General features: G+C 37.0%; 2 protein-coding genes across 2 annotated transcripts; one reads left to right on the forward strand and one right to left on the reverse strand.

Annotated features, from left to right (window-relative positions):
• The first annotated feature begins 8,087 nt into the window (after positions 1-8,087).
• LOC121981141 lies at positions 8,088-8,751 on the forward strand. Its single transcript, XM_042533514.1, has 2 exons — positions 8,088-8,346; positions 8,422-8,751. Exons 1-2 carry the CDS (start codon positions 8,231-8,233, stop codon positions 8,612-8,614), a joined length of 309 nt encoding a protein of 102 aa, XP_042389448.1. The 5' UTR covers positions 8,088-8,230; the 3' UTR covers positions 8,615-8,751.
• Positions 8,752-9,008: 257 nt separating this feature from the next.
• LOC121981140 (clathrin interactor EPSIN 1-like) lies at positions 9,009-23,306 on the reverse strand. The gene is made up of 12 exons (XM_042533512.1): positions 23,149-23,306; positions 22,983-23,061; positions 22,821-22,872; positions 22,351-22,430; positions 22,180-22,258; positions 22,022-22,105; positions 21,799-21,944; positions 21,472-21,717; positions 19,312-19,454; positions 15,145-15,338; positions 10,082-10,541; positions 9,009-9,499 (listed from the first exon to the last, which is right to left on the reverse strand). Exons 2-12 carry the CDS (start codon positions 23,021-23,023, stop codon positions 9,276-9,278), a joined length of 1,749 nt encoding a protein of 582 aa, XP_042389446.1. The 5' UTR covers positions 23,024-23,061; positions 23,149-23,306; the 3' UTR covers positions 9,009-9,275.
• Between the last annotated feature and the right edge of the window lie 1,398 nt (positions 23,307-24,704).

A 24,704-nucleotide genomic window follows, 5' to 3' on the forward strand; every position in this document is an offset into this window, starting at 1 on the left:
AAAAAAGGAGAAATTGTTGATGTAGTTTGCACTAACAGTCTAACTCATGTTTTGATAAATGACAAGTAAGTTAAGTTAGGTTTTGTTGTGATCTAACCACTTGATTAAGTGTGCAGGAGAAGTCCAGATAGGTCGACGGACTGATTGGATATCTGGCAAGAAATCTAGCTAGGTCAACGGACCGACCGGATAGCTGGTACGAAGTCCAGATAGATCAACAGGCTGACTGAATATCTGGCAAGAAATTCAGCTAAGTCAACGGGCCAACCGGATAGCTGGTATGAAGTCTAAACAGGTCGACGGACTGACTGGATGTCTGACAAGTTGGTAAGTTAAGATAAGTCACTAAAGGAGAGTGACCTTATGAGGACGCATCCTGGTTGAGGGACAGTAGGTGTCGGTCCAATTTAGGTCCATTTAAGATCCCTAAACTGAAACCTTGACTAGTTCCTGTCCTGGGAGGATGAGAACTAATTACTACTCTTTATTATTAATTATTATTGTCCTAATATTTATTTTTACAGGTTATTTGGACTAACGTTGTTTTACAGGACAAAAGGAGCATATTCACCTTCGGATGAACAGTGTCCGAAGACGTCTTCAAGCAAGCGAAGGTACCTCCGTACTGTTCATAGAAGGCGCATTCCATGGCTATGGAAGGCGCCTTCCGTAAGGTGAAATTTTGACCTCACCGCAGATAAGTGTCGGGTTGTTCATGATCAAGTTTAACCCATTGGAGGCACCTTCAATGGCTATGGAAGACACCTTCCATGCCTTATATAAGGCAGTCATACATTCAAAGAACACTGAGATACAAGCTACCGCGCATCCTTTTGAGTTTCCGACTGCCCCAGGCTTCTGCTACGACTCTGCTGCGAAGTTGTTGCGCCCGATAACTGCTCCAAGAAATTTTGATCATGATCAGTAGACTAACACCGATATACAAGTGCTCCTACTTCTATTTTTAAAAGTGTCGGTAACATTTCGCTTGTGTACTTGATTACTGCAAAAGGACAAGTGCAATTTGTTACATTTTGTTGCACTTGTTCAAACTTTCTTTGTACTTGATTTTCTCTTCCGAAGGTACCGGAAGAGGCCTTTAGTAAATTGCCCATCGATAGGTCTGCGGGACCTGAGTCTTGGACAAGGAGTCGTCGAAGGCTCCGAGCAAAGTAAACCTCTTGTGTCTTTCTCGTGTCTTTTTAATTTCGATTTCATAAGTACTTTCCACTGCGCATACTTCTGATTTTAAAATCGAAAAAATAAGTTTTTAAAAACCATATAATTCAACTTCCCCCTCTCACATGTGATCGATCCAACAGTATATCCATGCTAAGGATGATTAGCCTAAAAGAAAATCATTCTTATACCGGATATATGTTTAAGGAAGCTCACAAATTAAGTTAAACGTCTAAGTCATGTACATAGTGTGTCAGCCCAAAGGAAAGGGCACTATGTAGCCGATTAGAAGTATTGTAAGTGTTAGTTGAAAACATAAGCTAACTAAGGAGATTCACAAATAAAGTATCATGTGCGTAATGCGTCAGCCCAAAGAAAGATGAGTTATGTGGCAAATGAAAGTAATTATGAGTTATTTGGAGAGTACCAATAGTAAGTTACAATTTATTCCAAAGACTTAATATAAAATTGCATTAGGTATCTCTATTAAGGCCCATATAGTTGCAAGTTTTGTTTGTAATATTTTGTTATGGCACAACTATAAAGATACATGTCATGTTTGTTAAATTGAACTATATTCTTTGCTTTCGTTTATATAGTACTCTCAATGTCTGCTAATCTAAACAACATCACCATGCTTACTGGTACAAACTTTGAATAATGGAAAGAGCATATTATAGTTCTATTGGGTTGTATGGATCTAGACTTTGTATTTAGGTATGATCACCCTGCACCTTTAACTGATGATTCCACTATGGATCAAAAGGTGAATTTTAATAAGTGGGAGCAATCAAATCATATGAGTATGATGATCATGAGGATGTCTATTCTGGAATCACTTAGGGGTTCAATAATTGAGAATGAGGATGACAAAATCTTCCTTAAGGAATTAGTGAACCGATTCTCCTCAAACGAAATGGTCGAGACTACTACACTTCTCACGAAGTTAGTGTCAATGCGGTACAATAGGAAGGGTAACATTAGGGAGTACATCATGGAGATGTCTAACTTGGTTACAAGGCTTAAGACACTAAAGCTAAACATATATGAAAGTGTCCTTGTAAATCTTATCCTAATCTCTCTATCTACGCAGTTTACTCCTTTTAAAATTAGCTATAATACTCAAAAATGAGAAATGGACACTAAATGAACTCATAACTTAATGTGTATAGGAAGAAGAGAGATTGAGGGGTGGCACATCTCATAGTGCTCACTATGCATCCCCATCTCAGTATTCAAACAAGAAGAAGAAAAAGGATAATGGTAAGAGTAAGAGTAAATAGCTTACAGTGACTAGAGATACAGGGCATAAAGTGTAAAAACAACAAGATTTGGACCCAATTTGTTTCTTTTGTAAAAAGAAATGTCATCTGAAGAAGGATTGCCCCAGATACGTCAATTGGCATGTCAAAAAAGGTATACTTCTCAACTTTATTAGTTCAGAAGTTAACCTAACAACTATACCAAACAATACTTGGTGGATAGATATTGATATAACTACTCACATAAGTATAACTATGCAACGTTACCTAAGGAGCCAAATGTCATATGATGCTAAAAAAATTCATCTATACCGAACTAGCAAGAAGGCAAAAGTAGAGACAATATGTGTCTTTAGAATTTATTTAGGGAACAATATATTTTTTAATTTAAAAAAATACATTTATAGTGTCGTCTTTTAGGCGGAACTTAATTTCTATTTCATGTTTGGACAAATCCGGATACACTTGTTCATTTGAAAATAGAAAGCTTAGTATTTTTTTTAAATTCTATCTTGTGTGGTATGAGTTCCTTGGTTGACAAACTATATAGATTAGACACTATAACCTATACAAATAATATTATGATGCATAGTATAGGTGTGAAGTGTGGTGTGACAAATGAGAATTTATCCATGTTGTGGCATAGATGTTTAGGACACGTATCTAAACAATGCCTAGAAAGGTTAATGCCACTAGGAATTCTCGATTCTCTTGATATGTCAGATTTTGGAATTTGCATTGAGTGTATCAAAGGAAAAAATGACTAACAAAAGTAATAAGAGTTCAAGACGGAATAATGATATATTAAAGCTTATACATACAAATATATGTAGATCGTTCTCTAATGCTTCTTGGAATAGTTAAATATACTTTATAAGCTTTATAGATGACTATTCCCGATACAAATACTTGTACCTTATTCATAAGAAGTCGTAATCCTTAGACATGTTCAAAACCTTCAAAATCAAAGTTGAAAATCAACTTGGTAAGAAGATTAAGACCGTAAGATCAGACCGTGATGATGAATATATTATGGTAGATCTGATGGATTAGGTGAACAATATCCTGGGCTATTTACGAATTACCTTGTTGAGTACGGTATCGTGGTGCAATACACCATGTCTGGAACACCTCACATGAATGGTGTAGTAAAGCGACAAAACCAAACCCTTAAGGACATGGTGAGAAGTATGATTATATTTTCTTCTCTACCGGAGTCCATGTGGAGTGAGGCACTCAAGACTATGATTTACCTACTCAATAGAGTTCCTAGTAAAGAGGTAACAAAACCTCATATGAATTGTGGACAAGTAAAGCGCCTAGTCTTAGGCATCTACATGTCTAGGGTTATCCAGTTGAAGCTAGGTCCCATAAGCCTAATAAAAGGAAATTGGACGCAAGAATTATTAGCTGTCATTTTTTAGGATACTCTGAAAACTCAAGAGGTTTCAAGTTTTTCAACTCCTTGAGCAAATCCTTTTTTGAGACAAAAAATTTCAAATTTATTGAGGATGGTAGGAGTGATAAAGTTAGAAAAATATAATTTGAGGATAACAATGATTATCCTAATATGGTAACTATTGATGTAGCTAATTGTGAAATGATTATCATTCCACATATAGTTGAAGTTGTTCAACTAAAAAAGGACTCCAACAAGTTGACCACGATATTTCTATGTCACCTATAATTCGATTGGAAGGTACGTCATCTCAAATTTAGGTATTCCCTCCTATGATTGAAATGACTCTCAATCACCTCAAGATCAAATGCCACTAAGGAGATCCATTAGAGAAAGGAGATTCATAATGTCTCGTGATTATGTATATCTCCAAGAATATGAGTTTGACATTGGGTTGGAAGGTCATCTCATATCCTTCTAAGAAGTCAAATAATGGTCTTATCTAGAAATAAGGATTGAAGCGATGAAGGAAGAGATGAAGTCTATGACGGACAACGATGTTTGGAAACTTATCGAATTACTTGAAGATGTGAAACCTGTTGGTTGTAAATATATATTTAAAATCAAACGGGATTCACATGGCAATATCAAAAAGTATAAGGCATGCTTAGTCACGAAAGGATTCACTCAAAAGGAGGACATTGATTACAAAGAGACTTTTTCACTAGTTTCGATGCAAGACTCCCTTAGAATAATCATGACATTTGTAACTCATTATGACCTAGAGCTACACTAAATGGACGTTAAAATCACTTTGCTCAATGAAAACATTGAGGAAACTATATACATGGTGTAATTGGAGAACTTTGAGTCAAGAGATTCAAAGCACCTAGTATGTAAACTAAGGGACTTTATATATGGTTTAAAATAGGTATCTCGTTAATCATGCTAAAGTTTGATCAAGTGGTTTCTTCATATGGTTTCAAGGAGAATCCAGTTGATCAATATTTATATATCAAGTTCAATAGGACAAAGTTTATCCTACTTGTTCTCTATGTGGATGATATATTCCTTGCAAGTAATGATACGAGTCTACTGCTAGAAACCAAATAATTTCTATCCGATGAATTTAAAATAAATTATCTTGGTGAGGTATATTTTATTTTAGGTATATAGATTATACGTGATTGTTCAAGATACACACTTGGACTATCACAAAAGATCTATATAGAAAAGGTGTTTATTGGGTATGACATACAGAATTATGCTTCTGGCGACACTTTGGTGGCAAAGGGTGCTAGACTTAACTTGCAACAATGTCCACGTCATGAACTTGAGATTAAGGAAATACAACAATTCCCTCATGCATCTACAGTAGGAAGCTTGATGAATGCTCAAGTATGTACACATCCAAATCTTGCTTACATTGTGGGGATGTTGGACAGATATTTGAGTAACCCTTGATCAGAGAATTGAAAAGCTATAAAGAGGGTTATGTGATATTTGCAAAGAACGAAGGATTACATGCTCACATATTAGAGATCAGGTCAGTTGGAGATTATTGGATATTCAGACTCTGATTTTATTGGATGCTTAGATAGCAGGAGGTCCACCTTAAGTTATGTCTTCATAATGGCAAGAGGGGGTGTATCATGGAAAAGCGTCAAACAAATGTTTATCATCGCTTCCACTAGGAGGCATAGTTTATAGTCTGCTATGAAGCTTTCAACCATGGGATATGGATGCAAAACCTTATCACAGGTTTACAGATCGTTGGGGGCATTGACAGACCATTGAGGATCAACTGTGATAATAAAATTACAGAATTGTATTCTAAGAATAACAGTAGTTCGTCGAAGTCTAAACACATCAACATAAAGTTTATGACGGTTAAAGAAAGAGTTTAGAATAGTCAACTAATGATAGAGCATATAAGAACAAATTCCATGTTAACGAATCAACTCACCAAGGGCTTGTCACCTAAGATGTTTCATCAGCATGTGCTAAACATGGGGGTTCTTCCTTTTGATGAAGTACCCATTATATGGGAATCTATATTTTGTATGATGCTCTATATTCATGAACACATATTTTGGCTCATTGTATGTACTGCATATTTTTTATATGTGTGCATGACTGACTTTTTCTGATATATGAATATCATATTTACTATTGTGATTTTGTATTTAATTGTTGTAAATATGATGTGGACTCCATTAGAAGTCATAAAGTTGAATCATGATTTACCATTACGATTTAACATAAGATTTTGGTAAACATGATTTGGACTCGGTTTGGGTTATAAAGAGGACTTATTGAGAATGAATACTTATAAATCATATTTCATATCATTCTTGTACTACACCTCCACAGTTGATTTATGTCATTAATGATATTAGTACTACAATTACTATTGGGTCTTATTATAGATATAGTAGTTATGACTTATTTAGCCCTATACTAATTGATTTAATGGACCAGATTGTTTAAGGAGTATTTAACCCATAAAATTTGGCATGTTGAACTCAACTAAGAAGTTGTGTGGTGTATAAGGAATCAAGTATAGCCCAAGTGAGAGATTGTAAAATTAAGTTTATATGAGAGGACTAAATCTAATTAAGTCCACATGGATAGGCTTAATCTCCATAAGATGTGTTTACACTTGATTAACACACACATAATTGATTATCATTAAGGAAACTAAATTCCAATTAAGTGATCTAATACTTTAATTACATATAATGGGGGTTTGGATTAAATGAATGTGGATTCAATATGTAGATTCAATAACCCGGTTCATTTAACATTGATCGGTTGTTAATGAGGGATGGACTTTATGGTAAATAGTCCTCATAAGTTGTGTCAGGTATATAAGGGAAGAGATTAGTTCAATTAGCACATGTTGAGTCTTGCTCTCTTTCTCTTGCTTCTTCTTCACCATTGAGAAGGACCTTTGACTTACCAGCTTAATCTTGTAGAAGACTCCCGCTGTGCTTGTAGGATCTCCGATAATAAGTAAGAATCAATAGTCTTGCTATGGATTCAGGTCAGCTCTTCGTCAGCTATTATTTCAATTTCAATATTGCTTTAGAGATTAATGATAGCTAGATCCTAGTATAAATGTATCATTTAGTTCATTATTAATGTATCCCAATTCTAACATATCATATTTTAAAATACCCCTCTTTTTTCTCTTTATGTCCATTAGTTATTTTTCGAAATATTTCTCCTCTTTCTGTATAGGTTCATCAGTCAGTTTCGTTGAAAATTTATGCTCTAAACAACTCTAATTTAGTTCGAACTAAAATCAATATATTTCTAGAAACATCTTAATATATTTATGCCCTCATATTTGAATTTGATAGTGTAAATTGATAACAATAAATTAAATTGCAAGTGCATCTCCATATTTTTACTCTATCAATTCAAATTTTATTTTTCTCGATTTACATTATCAAATCTCAGAACATAGATATATTCAAGTGATTTTTAAAAGTACATTTTGATTTGAAGTGATTCAAAAATTTTTAAATTTTTCTTCCGTAATTTCTTGACTGACCTATATTATTTGAAAATTAAAAAATTTGATATTTTTATTTGAATAAGAGGAGACCGGAGTCTTAAAAATCCATTTTAATAGTGTTAGTTGTGAGTATTATTATTTTAAGTCTTATACAATAAATTTTATCAAGCTTTTATAAATTTAAAAGTTTACTATTTTTAATTTATGCTATCAAATTTTCAGAATATAGATACATCAATAGGATTTTCAAGAATAGCTTAGAGAGAAAGGGAAGTACTTCAAAAAATATTATGAAAATGAAGTACATGATCTTATGAATATTTGAGTAATACCAAAACTTGCTTGCGTTGTTCGGTAGGATTCTGTTGAAGAAATATCAAGTCAAAAAGAATATTTATTTGCTCATTAAGCAATCGCACAAAAAAAAGTTTTAAAAAAAAAATCTTCGGTTTGACTTTCGAAAAATCTTTATCTTTTCTTAGTCAGTTGATTTCTTCAGGTGATGAAAATCTAACGCGGCAGCCTGAAACCATGCGCGGATCGATCCGAACGAAACCGTCGGCAAAAGATTCTCATTGTGTCGGCGTGATCCATACTAGATTTCTTAATATTAATATTATTATTATTATTATTATCGTTAATAATATTTAAAAAAAATAAAATGCCGATAATTATCATCTCTTAGTTGACCATCGATCCCATCCACGCTAACATGGCCCGTCTCCATCTCCATCTCCATCTCCATCTCCGTCTCCGTCTCCATCTCCATCTCCATTAAAATCACAGCTCTCCCTATAAATCCAGTTCCATCCCAACGCCATCGCAGACAATTAAGCTGATCGAGCGCAGCGCGAAGAATTAAGGGCCATGGGCGGAGAAGGCATCGAGCGGAGACAGCGCCGTGAGGAAGAAGACCTCTTCGAATCTGACTGCGACGAAGACTGCGCCCATCTTCTTCTTCTTCAGCAGCAGAAACTCACCAGGTGAGACTACCGACCGAGCACAACACCAACTCCGTTCTCCTAACGCCTCGACCAATCATATTTTTATGGATGCAGGAGATCATCAGGGCTGTCCAAGTACTACCCTGGGAAATCACAGTCGTATACGTGTCTCTCGGCCGTGAGGAGCGTAGAGGACCTGCCCAAGAAGGAGGTCAGAGGTTACTGCCAGAGGAGGTCTCCCTCAAGGGCTCCTTCCTGTGCGTCGTTCTTGGCTAGTGCTACTAACGCCGGGCCACCTATTCTTTGATCTGAATCTGAAAAGAGAGGAAAAGATCAGTGTTTGTGTAGATGTTAATCGTGAATGTGCCTTGAGATCTAGGAAGATTGTAACGAGCGTTCAGAAATGTATTCTTCATAGCTTTTTAGACAATGTCTTCCCCTTCATCCGGTGTCTCCAAAGGTTGCAAAGAGAGATCTGCTTGCCACGTTGAATCCGCTCTCCCGAACTGTTCAGACTTGCTCTTCTAGACCAACTAGATTGACACCTTCCCATCCTCGATACATCAGTATAGGTGGGTTTGGGAGGAATTCAGCTTAAAGGAAATGGGTACACGGTTATTGTTGTATACTAATCCTCAAATTTATGATCTTCCTGATATTCTCTTTCAATTATCTTGATAAATTAATAAAAGAAATAAACGTGAAAAAAAGTATCACTATCTGATGATCAAACTTGCATTGACATGATGTATTTTCCACATCCACAGCGCTGCAAAAGTCATCAGTATTAGCTACTACTGTGACATTGTGGGTTTGGGGTAAGAACATACCTGATCGTCAAGCTTGCGCCCCAATAGTAGACTGAGGCTCAACGGGTATTAGATGGAAGTACAGTGCAACAATCCTGATTCTAACGTGGTAACAATCCAAGCACAAACAACATTTACTCGAGAAAGAAAGAAAAAAAATCATTTGAAACCTCCAAATTCGTGTTGCCCAAACGTTGACATGCTACCACTTACGCCTGTTGCCGTAGAAAATCCGGACCAGACTGACGGGTCGAGCCCTGAACCTGAACTTGAATTCATAGCCCTTCCCATAAATGCTGCTGTTGGTAGAGTCTTTTCTTTTTCCATGGATGCATCATCGAGCCCTCCCACAATGCCAATGTCTGCTAAGTTTACTTTCTTGGCTGTAGATATTGAAAAGCCAGATCAAGAGTTAAAAACTGGGGCAATGACGCTACCAAAATGATAGTCGATTATTATGTATTCAATTTGTTCACTTCTTCAATACATGGTTGGTCACTCTATGTTGTTGATGAACCTTAGCAATGGGGACATAGAAATCGCACAACATGAAAAGCATATTAAGGTGAATAAATTAATCTATATAGGCTGGCTATTTTTATCATTGAGATCAATAGCTAACAAAGCATTGGCCAAAGCAAGGATTAAAAAAGCCTCATGTATGGTGGTTCTTCTATGTGCATCTAGCCAGAGAGACAATTATTGATGAATAGTAAAGTTATATTATCTAGCAATTCCAGAATTTTTTTTAATAAAGATTTTAAGCATGTTCTGGTATCCTAATGAAAGATGTTTTGGCAGAAATGAACTCCGGTGACATGCGTGTTCAGAGAAGCAAAGCAGGTGGAGCCTTGAGAATAAATTATGAAATCCTCACAAGAAGAGTAATAAAGAAATCAGAATCAAAGATCGTTACCATGCTTCTCCCAACAAGAGTAGCAACTAAACAAGGAAGAGACACTTACGAGCAGATATGTTCAGATCAATCAGTCCACGGCTTAAGCAGTCAGACCACACACCAGATTTAACCTGAAAATTGTTCTTCATAGCAGTGGATGCCAATGATGTTAGAGGAGTTTTTAGGTTGCTTATGTTGCTTCTTGAAGATTCTCTAGTTGTTTGTTCGTTGTGTGAAGTAAATTCACCAAAGATAGAGTCCTCATCTAGATTGCTCTTGCCACTGTTTGGAGAGCTCTGTGAACTTTGCATAGTTACGGGTTCACCATGAGAAGCAAAAGTCCCAAAGGGATCAGAATCATTGAAATTATTAATTGGAATTGCAGCAAAGGGATCAAAGCTTTTAGTATCGGGTTGCTCAGGAGACTTGGTTTCTGAAGGTATAGCTGGGCCAGGTGCGGCAAAAGGGTCTGCAGTAGGATCAAATGCAATAGGGGCTTCTTGCTGGCTGTCAAAAAGATCACTTCCCTGCATTTCCAATGGATTTGGAAATTAAAATTGTGAATCAGAAACTTACTTTAGTAAGTAAACTCTTACTATGGAAAGAAACAAAGGATATGTCGCTAATCTTAGAAAAGAAGATATATCTCTCTAGTGCACACAACTAATGAAGATAACAACTACTATCATGGGGCATTTTCTTTAATCACAATATTGTCAATTATTTTTCAGTGTTAATGGGGATTATAGGTTCTTCAAGGTGCCAAGACCTTGTGATACCTGAGGAGGTATCACAAGGTATGGGTCAAAAGGTAATGTTCAAGACCGCAGATCAACAAACCAGATTCACAATCTATGCCCATGATATTCTATAGTCTATTGGCTATGAAACTTATTACATGCTTGTCCATCCAACAGAATGATATTTCTACAGCAGAACATAAGTTAGAGTAAAGCTAATTGATGAACCATGAGGATTCATAGGTAATGTGTATCTATTTTTGCATTCGTTAACAGCTAGACTCCAGTATCCAAGTCAATCAGGATTTTGAAAACACCTAAATGGGGGGCCTGCTAGTCACTCAACGCCACAAGATATGGAACACAATTTGTTGAAGATGAGTACTCATCCTCATGTGATGTTCTCAGGGCTCACCATGCCAAGTAGTATAAATGTTTAAAACATAGGTTAGTGTAGGGCTTCTGATATGGCACTAGTCTGGTGCAGTTACTAAACATCCATTCTGAACATTTAGAAAAGATGGTTTGAAGGCAACTATCTGAACCAGGACCTCTTGCTAGAAGGTAATGGTGCCAGAGGTCCTCCTCCTTAGTGTGTTCCTGGTCGGATGATGGGCTCATGGTATCACAACCTAAATTCAGGCAAAGACAACGAAAATGTAATTACTTTCAGCTCTGGTGCTACTACCAAGTCATAAAACTTTAGTGGAATGATGCATGTTATTTACATACAATTCACACTCATGGAAGTAGTAATAAATGTGATTGAAGTGTCACCTCAATCGGTGAATACGACCTGTCTATTGAATACTTCCAAAGATTCCCTTAATTACAGTAGGGATTATGATTGGTTTAGATTAGCTTGATTATAGGGATTAAAATTGATTGTAATTAATGATTGATAAACATACCATAATTATAGGATCCTCTTTCCCTCCTTATGTATATAAATACCTACATGTAAGCAGATTAGGTTATTGGAAATATATTATCTCTTTCACTTTTTCATGGTATTTCAACAAATTCTCCTTCTCAGACCTTTTTTCTTTTCCTACCGCTACTAGTACTACTGACGCTCCTTGGTGTCAATTTCGACGTCGACGCCTCTTGCTGCCAATTTTGGTGTCGACATCCTTTGCTGCCAATTTTGGCACCGACGTCCCTTGCTATCGATTTTGGTGCCAACGTCCTTTGCTGCCTATTTCGGTGTCGACGTCCCTTGCTACTGCCTTCTACTGTAGCTGTCGTTGCCTGCTGCTAGATCAACCAGCGCTGCCCTAATCTGCTACTACTCAAGTTCTGCCTCTGATTTCCTCCTATGATGAAGTCTTCATATTCTAAACCAAACTTGGTTACCACTCTTAAATTGAATGTGACCAACTATCTCTTGTGGTCACATTCGTTTGAATTATTCTTGGGATCTCACAATAAGGAGCATATTATGTCCAACCCTCCTAACCCTAAAGATCCAAAATATTCAGACTAGGTTTCAGACGATTGTTTTGTTATGGCTTGGCTTCTCAACAATATGGAGGAGTCTGTGAGCACTAATGTTATGTTTGTGGAAACTGCCAAGAAGATGTGGGATGCCTTACGGGGCATGTATTCAAATGACAAGAACGTTTCTCAGGTTTTTGAATTATATGAAAAGCACTTCTCTCTCCGTTAGGATGGTCAATTTGTTAGTAACTATTTTGCTACTCTTAAAGAGGTTGTCGATGAAATTCTGCTATACCATCCGCTCTCTTGTGACGCTCAAACTCGAAAGAATCAGTAGGAGGAATTCTTAGTTGCGAAGTTCCTATCCAGTTTGGATTCCACTCTATGACCGATTCGGGATAATCTGCTTGCAAGTGATAGCATTCCCACGTTATCGAATACTCTGTCTCAAGTTCTTCTTGTGACCACGGGTCGTCCTGTCACCAATTTTTCCTCATCTTCCAGCACTTTGGCTATGACGGCTCACGGTCATGGGTTCGTTCACGGTCGTAATAGTAGTCACGGTAGTGGTCGTGGAACTAATACCAAAGAAGTAGATTGTTTGTCAGTCTTAGATCCAACATAGTAGGCTTCAAGGTGTCCATTTCTCTTAAATAATAACCCTTATCCTGGAGATTTCTTAATGTACTTAAGAATCCTGATAGAGGCATCCCAATGAACTTGTAGAGCCGAGATGTTATGGCCTTCGCCTCCTCCCAAGTAGCCTTCTCTTAAATGACGTCCCAAGTATTTCTTCAGCCTTAGCATCTATGATTCATGTCCTTCTCCTCCTCTTCTTGCAGCTCCTGATGCTCCTCACCCCTCCAATATTAATTTGTCTATTGCTCTTCGTAAAGATATTCGGTCTTACACTACTCATCCTTTGTCTAATCATATCTTGTTTGATTACCTTAGTCTTGCATTTTGGCTTGTGTTGTTTCTCTATCATCTACAGAAGTTCCAACTTCCTACTCTAAGGCTTATCAACACTCAGTTTGGCGAACAACAATGGATGAGGAAATGTCTGCCCTTATCTCTTGTGGTATTTACGAGCCGGTGGTTGCACCACCCTCTATTGATATTGTTGTCTGTCGTTGGGAATTTACTCTGAAATTTAGAGTTGATGGTACTATTGATCGATACAAAACTCGTCTGATTTACTTAGACTTATGGTATTGATTACTTTGAGACGTTCTCTCCAATTGCTCGCCTGAATTCTATTAGAGCTATATTTTCTTTAGTTGTCAATCAATCTTGGCCAATGTATCAGCTAGATGTGAAGAATGCTTTTCATAATGTCGATTTGCACGAGACCATGTTTATGGAGCAACCTCTAGGATATGTTGCTTAGGGGGAGAATGTTACTATGGTTTGCAGACTTAAAAAGACTATTTATGGTTTTAAACAAAGCCCCAGAGCCTGGTTTGATAAATTTAGTAATAGAATTAGTGTTGTTGACTTTAAACAGTGCAAATCTGATCATTCTGTGTTTGTACGACAAAGCACAAATGAGATTATCGTTCTTATTGTTTATGTTAATGATATCCTAATTTCCTGCAGTGATATATGTGGGATAGGCGAAGTTAAAAAGTATTTGTAGCAACACTTTGTAATGAGAGATATGGGACGTCCTAAGTATTTCTTAGGAATTTAAATTGCTCACAACAAATCTGGAGTTTCATTATGCCAACGAAAGTATACTATAGATGTACTCAAAGAAACTGGATTGCTTGGAACAAAACCGACTGATACACCTATGGATATCAATTCAAGTGTTTGGGATGATACTGGAGAGTTCTTTGAGGATAAGGCACAATATAGACGACTTGTTGGAAACTGATCTATTTAACAGTAATGAGATAGGTCATCTCCTCTGCAATTGGAATTGTCAGTCGTTTTATGGATGAGTCGAAGAAAGTTCACTAGGATGCTACTATCTGAATTCTTAAGTACATTAAGAAATCTCCATGAAAAAGGTTGTCATTTAAGAGAAATTGGCACCTAAAGATCGAAACTTATTCTAATGTCGATTATGTTGGATCTAAAATTGACAGACGGTTGGTCTACTTATGGGTATTGCATTTATGTAGGGGAAAATCTAGTAACATGGCGTAGTAAGAAACAAATTGTCATTGCTAGATTGACTACTGAAGTCAGTACTAAGTATTGCATTTATGTAGGGGAAAATCTAGTAACATGGCGTAGTAAGAAACAAACTGTCATTGCTAGATTGACTACTGAAGCCGAGTACTGAGCCATGGCTCACACTATAACCGAGATGTTATGGCTGAAAAATTTACTTGAAGAATTAAGATTCACCTACAATGAAACATTGCCAATGTATTATGATAATTAAGCAGCTATTCACATTGCAAGTAACTCAGTTTTTCATGAGAGGGCTAAGCATATTGAGATTGACTATCACTTTATTCGTGAATGTGTAATAAGTCATAAAATTGTCACTCCATTCACATCATCATTATCCAACCAAGTTGTTGATGTCGTCACTAACGCATTAGGAGGAAAACAATTCTCAGAACTTTGTGGCAAGCTGGATAAGATTAACATATATGCTCCAGCTTGAGGGAGAGTGTTGAATACTTTCAAAGATTCCCTTAATTGTAGGGATTATGATTGATTTAGATTAGCTTGATTATAGGGATTAAGATTGATTGTATTTAATGATTGATAGGCATACCATAATTATAGAATCCTCTTTCCCACCTTATGTATATAAATATCACATGTAAGCATATTAGGTTATTGAAAATATATTATCTCTTTCTCTTTCACACTATCAATAAATTTTTTAGCTTGAATCATGTATTATCAAATGACACTTATAGGTAAATCTACTAGATTTTACTAACTGAAAAAGAATTACATCTTAAACAAGGAACAACTAGCCAACCTGAACATGAGAAAATGGTTTTGCTTCTGCATGTGGGGCTGATTGAAAAGTTGCATCAGCAAAGAGGTCAACCTCATGATTTGCAGTATCATTGATTGAAGTTGTTGGCGGGGCAGATGCTGATATATCCATGAGGTCATCCAATAAGTTTTCTCCAAATAAATCCACTTGGTTAGACCGTGCAGCAGCCAATCCTATAATGCAAATCCATTGTGAGAAGCACACTTCAGAAAAGTTTTAATGCATGTTCATAAAAGAAGAGCTTCTAAAATTATTCTCATAACTTATCTCAAAGGTAGAAAAGTAATATTTACTTGATCAACACCTTTACACATATTAAGTTGCACTAGTCCAAAAAATACATTTTAATAAAGGACAAAGTATAATCATCAGAACATGTGTATGCATAGAATTGAAAGTGTAACTTATTATTCAAATTCTTTGTGACAAAAGATTAACATCAGGCTAGAAGTACTTTTATAGCAAATGAGCCATCACTAGTCATTACAAAGATAGAATACCAAAAACTACCTTTACATTAGAAAAACATTAGACAATCAAAATGTCAAATACTCTGTCTATTGTCTCTGAATTTTGCTTTTAATTGACATTCTGGTCTATACAAACTATGAATTTGCATCTGTCAGCGCATGAGCAGACCTTGCACACATACTCCTACAAATTTGTCAGGATCTTAAAAATGTCAACAGATTTAAGGAGCAAGATTATGATAAAAATAAAATCAGTTGCAGCAGAAAGGAACGTGTATTTTTAGAATGCCACCATTGTGAGAACAACAACAACCAAGCCTTTTCCCACTAGGTGGGGTCGGCTGTATGAATCCTTTTACGTCATTGAGCTCTATCTCCTATTATATCATCATCTATATTTAAATAAATTTTATCTTGTTTTATTGTTGCTAACCAAGTCTTTTTTGGTCTTCCTCTTCCTCGTTTTATATGCATGTTTATCATAGTTTCACATCACCTAACTAGAGCATTTATTGGTCATCTAAGTACATGTCCGTACCATCTTAAACGTGTCTCTCTGAGTTTTTCCTCAATAGACGCAACTCCTACTTTCTCTCTAATGCTCTCATTTCTTATTTTGTCCATCCTCGTATGTCCACACATCCACCTTAACATCCTCATCTCTGCAACTCTCATCTTCTGCTCATGTACTCGAGTCATAGCCCAACATTCAGCTCCATATAACATAGCAGGTCTAATTGCGGTTTTATAGAACTTACCTTTAAGTTTAAGAAGTACTTTATGATCACATAAAATACTCGACGCTCCCCTCCATTTCACTCATCCTGCTTGTATTCTATGTAAGACATCTCTCTCAATCCCTCCATCATTTTGTAAAAATGATCCTAAATATTTAAATCTCTCGGTTCCGAGCAACTCATCATCTCCTATCTTAACAATGGTCTCATTATTTCTAATATTGCTAAATTTAAATTCCATATATTCTATCTTTACTCTACTAAGCCTAAAATATTTCACTTCTAGTGTTTTCGCCAAGATTTTAGTTTATCATTTACTTTTGTTTCATGTGTCTCATCTACCAAAATAATATCGTCTGCAAATAATATGCACTACGATACTGTCTCTTGAATGTGTTAGTGAGTTCGTTCATGATTTGTGTAAAAAGATAGGAACTTAAAGTCGATCCTTGATGTAATCCTATCTTTATTGGAAATACTTTAGTTAATCTGCCTAAAGTTTTCACTTTAATCATTATATCCTCATACATATTCTTAATTAGTTCAATATATACTACGCTAATACCTCTCTTTTCTAAAATTCTCCATATAATATCTCTTGAAATTTTATCATAAGTTTTTTCTAAGTTAATGAATACCATGCACAGAATTTGCTCACGCTCCCGATACTTTTCAATTAGTTGCGTGAGAAGATATATAACTTTTATTGTAAACCTTTTAAGCATGAACTCAAATTGATTTGCAGTCACTACAGTCTCATTCCTTAATCTTTTTTCTATTATTTTTTTCCAAAGTTTTATGACATGCCTTATTAGTTTAATACCCCTATAATTTATACAATTTTGTATGTCTCCCTTGCTCTTATATAATGGAACTAGACTCTTCATTGATCAGTCATTTTTTTTCATTTTTAATATCATGTTAAATAATTTTGTAAGCCATTCAATACTTTTTTTCCCCTAAGTTCTATATCTCTATTGGAATATTATCTGTTCCAATGACTTTTCCATTTGCATCTCATTTAAAACTTGTTGTACTTTTGAAGTTTGAATTCTATGATAAAAATTTAAATTTCTATACTCATTTGACTTATTTAAATTACCTAAGTTAAGTTAGTCACCTAAACTTTCATTAAAAAATTAATGAACATACCTCTTCAACCGCTCCTTTATTTCTCCATCGTTTACTAATACCCTATTACATTCATCTTTAATATATTTTATTTGGCTAAGATCTCTTGTTTTTCTTTCTCTCACTTTAGCTATTCTATAAATGTTTCTTTCCCCTTCTTTTGTATCCAATTTTTGATATAACCGTTTAAAAGTTTCATTTTTTGCTTTACTCACTACTTTTTTAGCTTCTTTCTTGGCTATTGTATATTTTTTTAAGCTTTCCTCGTTCTTACAAATATATAATTCCTTATAAGCTATTCGTTTTTCCTTCACTTTCTCTTGTACTTTCTCATCCACCACCAAGATTCTTTACTTAGTGGTGCATGTCCCTTTGACTCACCGAGTACAGTCTTAGCTACTATTTTCAACTTTGATATCATCTTATCCCATATTGTATTAGAGTCATCGTATATTTCACCTAATGCTTGTACTTCTACCTTCTCCTTAAATATATTTTGCTTTCCATCTTTTAACTTCCACCACTTAATTCTCGGAATTGTATATATTTTCTTTCTATTGATACTATGTTTGAGGCGTATATCCAACACTACTACCTTATGTTGGGTAGTTAAGCTTTCTCCAGGAATGATTTTGCAATCTTTACAAATCTTTCTATCCTTCTTCCTAACCATAAGAAAGTCAATTTGCGATTTATTATTCCCACTTTTGAATGTGACTAAGTGTTCTTCTTTTTTCTTATAAAACGTATTAGCTAATATAAGGTCATATGCTATCGCAAAATCTAATATAGTTTTTCCTTCCTCATTCCTCGTTCCAAACCCATAACTCCCATGTACTCTCTCATATTCCTCATTTTTCACTCCAACATGCCCATTTAGATCACCTCCTATTAAAATCATTTCATTTGGTGGAATATTTTATAATATTTCATCTAAGTCCTCCCAAAACCTTGATTTGGTAGCTTCATCTAATCCTACTTGTGGTGCATATACGCTAATTATGTTCATAGTTTCTTTCGCCACTATTATCTTAAGGGTTATAATTCTATCCCCTTTTCTAACTACTCCTACAACTTCATCCTTTAACAAACTATCTACAATAATACCCACTCCATTTCTTGCTTTACTCTTTTCAGTGTACCATAACTTAAAACCCGAGTTCTCTATCATCTTTGCCTTCTCACCTGTCCATTTTGTCTCTTGTACACATAAAATATTAATTTTTCTCCTAATCATCATATCTACTACCTCCATTGATTTACCAGTGAGAGTTCCTATGTTCCATGTTCCAAATCTTAGATTATTAGTTTTCCTATCATATTTGTTTTTATCTAACCTATGGTGTGAGAACTCTTGCCTATTTAACACTACACCCAAGTTCTCATGGAGAAGTAGCGGTCCTTGCTGAGACGTTACAGTCGGACCCTGTAACGCGAACTCTTGCATATTTATCACTACACCCGAGTTCTGGAGATGTAGTGGTCCTTGCCGAGACGTTACAGTCGAACCCTGCAACGCGTTCCTTCCGGGGAACAACATAGCATTAGCACAATAGTTTAATGGATTCATTCATGAAATATTTGCCATAGTTTGACGCTGGCTGGCAACCTAACGCAACCCTCCTCCTTTATCCGGGCTTGGGACCGACCATGACTGGTCATCATGGGCGGAGTTGCCACCATTGTGAGAAGCACCAGAAAAAATGATTAATAACTTTCATTAAAATGTAATAGAAACAGCATACAGCTTGCTATTTCAGCATGTCAATGAAATATTATAGGCATTACATACTGGCATGAGAACTTACCAGCTGAAGAAGATCCACGTGGATCAAAGTCGTCAAAATCATCAACCTCATTTTTGGATTTGACAGTGGTGCTTTTAGAAGATGGAATGGAACCTGATTTGTTTGATATCTTTAAGGAACTCGTTGGCGAAGAATCTTGGTTCCTGTGAAAAATGGGAGAAAATAATTAAGAATCAAAGAAAGTAATACAATAATGAAAATTTATGGTAAACATAGTATAAACAACCTCATGAAACAACCAATTACATTTTTTGCCAAACTAGAAAAAATAATGACCGACTTACAATTCAATATCATCAACTCAAGCAATGGCGACAACAGAATGAAGATGCTGACCTCTTTAATTGAGTTTGTCAGTGGGGAGAATGAGGTAAATGCTTTCAAGATTTAAACTTTATAGATGTAATATGTATTATTTATAATAAAGTTAGGCTAAGTTAATTAGCTAAGTCGAGAATATCGTGTTGGTGCAGGAAGCATCCGACGATCGAACCAGTGTTTTGATTATGTCAAAGGGTTCAAGTTAAGTTGTTTTATTATCTGATGTATTTGAATGAGCTTGCAGGTAAAGTCCTAAGTGAACTTAGACAAAAGTGCTAGTTGCAGTTAGGCAGGTGGAAAACCCTCGGGGGTGGTAACCCTAGGTCCTAGGAGATGGTAACCCTAGGTGAAGAAAAGTCCTAGCTGCGGTTAGGCAAAGGGAAAACCCTAGGGGGCGGTAATCCTAGGTCCTAGGGGTGGTAACCCTATGCGGGAAGTCTTGGCGAGTCGAAGCTTCAGGCAAAAATCCTAGGGGCGGTAACTCTAGGTTGAAAGTCCTAGTGTCGCGAACCAGGTGGAAGTCTGGGCGGGTCATGGAGCGGGCGTCCAGCATGAAGACCAGAAGTTTCGGACGCTGAGCAAAAGTCCAGTCGATCTGGAGGACCGGACTGGCAACAGGTATACTCTTCTAAGTGGAGTAGGTGAGGACGTGTTCCCCGCTGAGGGAACAATAGGTGTCGGTTCGACCTAGGATTTCCGGACGGAAATCCGAAATCAGAACCGGACAGTCCTGATGACTGTCAGATATTCATATTTATGTTATTATTATGTGCTAACTTTGTTTTGCAGGATATGTTGTTGTTTTGTGGACTAACATATCTTACAGGGACAAAAGAACAAGTTTTGCCTCGGATGAATAGTACCCAAGGCGCCGTCCATAGAGCTTGAAGGCGCCTCAGGTGCAAGAGCTGAGGAGTGCGCGCAGCAGAGCTGGAGGCGCCCTCATGGAGTGCTAAGGCGCCTCGGACAGCCTTGAGAGCGCCCTCCATGGCATTGGAGGCGCCCTCAAGTGGATAGGCTGCGAAGGAGTCAAAGCTCATCCACGCTGCGAATCCGTCGGTGATGGAGGCGCCCTCAAGGGCCTTGAAGGCGCCCTCAACGGCTTATTTAAGCTAGTCTTGACCAGCAGCTTAGGATATCATAGTTTTGGCAATCCTTCTTCAGCACACTGCTAACGAGACAATTCGGCAAAGTCGTAACAACATTCCGACGACCTGAAGCTTCTATTTTACGATTCCTTTGTAGTCGGTATAATTTCTTTATAGCATTCTGAATTGTAATATTCTTTTGTAAGATTTCCGAACTGATAGTGAATTGCCCAAAGTAAACGCTCAACGAGCGTGGGCCTTGGAGTAGGAGTCGCCCTAGGCTACGAACCAAGTAAAACCAACCTGCGTACTTGGTGTGTCTTTCTTGCGCTGCTTTCTTTTAATTTCCGCTACATTTACTCGATAGTTTTCCGAAACAAAAGTAAAAGCCACGAGCACTATTCCCCCCCCCCCCCCCCCTCTAGCGCGTTTCGATCCAACATATTGTGGTATGACCATCATAGCTTATGGATAGGAATATTAAGATATTAGGATGCAACACCCATAAAAGGTTAAATTAACATTCACAATAATCCTAATTTAGATGCCTGGAATGGATTTACAAGAGAGGATAAAATACAGGTACAACAAATCATTATTGTCTCATTAATAGAAAACAAAAAGTTAATCCAAAAATACCAAGATACTTGCACACCATTGCTACAATTAGACAAATTTATCTGAAACAAAGAAAAAAATTGCTACTTGAAATTGAGAAGAAGCAAAGACCACAAATTTATCTTTTCTGTACCTAGAATGAAGTGGCACCGGCTTCTTCGATTTAATGCCTTCATTTTCAGCAACATTTTCTGAATTTTGGCCATATTTTTTATCATTCTTCCATTTACTTTCTTTTCCATGTTCTCCCTCTTTATAGCTATCACTAAAGGAGTCAACATCCCTAGAATTACTTCCATAACCACTTCCATAGCTGCTACTGCTATATGAGGCTGAACTTGATTTATAGGATATTCCTTTTGACGACAAGCCAACATACCTAAACGTTGCATTTATGTGAAATATAAGGACATCAGCTTTAACACCATCGAATTAAGTAATCAGTTAAACAAAGCCTTACTTATCTCGATTTGATGCAGCTTTGTCTCTTACTGCCTGTATTTTTTCCCTGTCATTTAATAGAGCTAATATAGTCTCAACTTTCTTTCTCACATTGATTCCAACATCCTTCCCATTAGGCTCAACATACTCAAAACTTGAAAGTGCCTTCATAAATATGACATGGATTGTGAAGAAGTATAAGCAGAAAATAATACTGACTTTCACTTTAAAAATTGACATACAGATATTTGAAAAGTATGCTCGAGAATATCATCAACTGCGCGTTCTGATCCATTGGCTATCAAGTACTCAATCACAGTAAGTGCCTGTGAGCAAGTTTCAAATACTAGAATATGTTTGAAATTGGAGTTTCAATTAAATAAACATTTTGAAGAACCACCTTATATACATGGCGCCAGTTTGGTCCTGTATCAGATAACCTTGACCAGAGCACACCCATAATCATCTGACATTCAGTGCTGCAGAAAAGTTAAAAGAACGTTCAGTGGAGTTGATCTTATAAAATATTATACTAATTCAGAATAAAAGAACTGAGTTGATTGAAAATTACAATTTTTTTGTTGCATGAGAAATCTCTGATAAAGCAGTTCCATGAGGACCCCAAGGTTCATCATTGGTGGCATCAAGAACCTACACATTGCCCGTTTGTTAAACCAAGACAAGTTAGCATAAAACATCGATTACTAGGATAACAAGTATGAAGATTATGATATAATGGAACATTTTTAAGTTACTATAACTTAGTTGACTGGCAGTCGAGCCACACTCTCTATCTTTCCAACGCAAGGTGTCATATAAGATCGATAACAATTTCAGAATATCAAAGTTCAGAAGGAACATAGGAACCAACTTAAGTTTATTCCAATCGAATTTGTCAAAAAAAATCCATAATAGGTGACAGATTAAGCAAAAAAAAACCGTTTTTAATCAGGTGAATTAAATGTTCTCCTTCCCTAAAAAGAACCTGAAAGAGACACAGGGCAGGATCCAAACAATTCAGATCTGGAAGAAGAAAACAACCTTCTGTTCAATCTCGGGAACCTTGAGCACTTTTAGATTCACCTCTCTTTTTCTGCAACAAAATCAACAAGAGCATTAGGAGACGGAAAACGACAAAAGAGATCTCAAGCTACAGATCTCAAACGATAAGAGATTATCAAAGGAGATCCCAACGATGCTCACATCTCTCGAACCGTCTGATCAAGGACCTTCATGAAATCCATGGCCGGAGCAGTCGAAGAAAGAGATCTCGATCTGGAGTCTACGATTAGAAAAGAGCTAAGTTCCAGTTATGGATTAACGTAAACTCCAAGACTAATAGAGATAGGAGGCAATCCTTCGGCATTACCGTCTCAAGGGAAGGAACAAGGGCCGGCGATCGCGGTGAAGGTTCGTCGGAGACGCAGCGGGAAGAGAGAGAATATTAATTCTTATCTATTGGTGGCGAAGGAGAAGGCGAGGTGTGTAATCATCACAGATCAGACGGTCGTCTTTGGCGTTTCCCATCGTGCGGTCATTTTGCTGGCGGAGTTGGAGCCACTGGGACAGACTTCGATCGAATTGGAAAAAAATCTGGGGTGACGTGGAGCATGGATGAATCAGCGTCGGTCGTCCCGTGAATGGCAGTGCCGCAGCGTATTGTGCGTGGTTGTGCACAATCGGCCCGGATGGATCGACGGGGACGTTTGGGACTAAGTATATTCATGTTTTTTTTTGCCACCGTGATTGTGCACAATCATGTACAGTAGTAGTTTTTATTTTTTATTTTATTTATTTTTATTTTGTTTGTCTCCCGATAATTTTATTTTTAAATTTTTAGGGATTGAATTATATTATTAAATATAAAAATATCAGTTTAACATTGCTATGTATATAATTTTGATAAAAAAAAATTTTAAAAAAAATTACAATGCGCAACGGACAGTCACGCACACTATCCTTACAAGCAGTAGCCATGATATCATCCCCACTCAAGTCCCGACCGTTTCAGCCTCGCCACGTAAGCCATGGGATTATATATATATATAATCCCATGGCTTACGTGGTGAGGCTGAGTATATAGTGAGAGAATTATTATGCTACGAATTATTTTCTACGGATTGCTAGACCTTGCCATGTCATTTTCTTTTTAATTTTTTAAATGTAACTTTTTTTCTCTTTCCCTTTGCTCTCGTTGAGACAATTCGTTCTCACCTAAACTCATCGCACAGCTTCGCCCACCTGCCACTTGCCCGGTCGCCCATCGTCTGCCCACCGTCGGCGGCCTCGGGCCGCCTGGACCCACCCCAATGCTATATCATGGGGGGAAGGTGAACCCTTAGGGGGATCGCGATATGGATTCTAGCCATGATCGCTGATGGATTCCAGCGAGTTAAGCACGGTGGGCGGGCGCCGAGGCTGGCACAATGGGCGGGCGGATTCCAGCTGTGATCTAGCTTGATCTCGGCCAGAATCCGACGCGAGCGCGGCTGGAATCCGCCGGTTCACGGATGGATTGCAACCGAAATCCGGTCGAAATCCGACACGATCAGCCCACCACGCTAGCGATCGCGATCGGATTTCAACCGGATTGTCGCTGGGATTTTGGATGTGATTCGGCCGACGGTGGGCAGGTGGGCGAGTGGTCAGCGGCGAGGCTGGCAATGGCCGCCTGGCACTATTAGCACACGAATGATGATTTCAGGGAGAACGAAGGAAAAGAGAAAAAGTTGCATTTAAAAAATTTAAAAGAAAATAACATGGCAAGGTCCGTAACAATCCGTAGGAAATAGTCCGTAGCATAACAATTTTATATATATCCTAAACATCTAAAAATCAAATTTCAATTTTAATAAATTAATAAATAAAATTTTCTTAATTGATGATTGACTTAAGAACATTAGATTGATAGATTATTTGTTACGA

Source organism: Zingiber officinale, chromosome 5A, assembly GCF_018446385.1.
Source record: "Zingiber officinale cultivar Zhangliang chromosome 5A, Zo_v1.1, whole genome shotgun sequence".
Taxonomy (NCBI): Eukaryota; Viridiplantae; Streptophyta; class Magnoliopsida; order Zingiberales; family Zingiberaceae; genus Zingiber; species Zingiber officinale.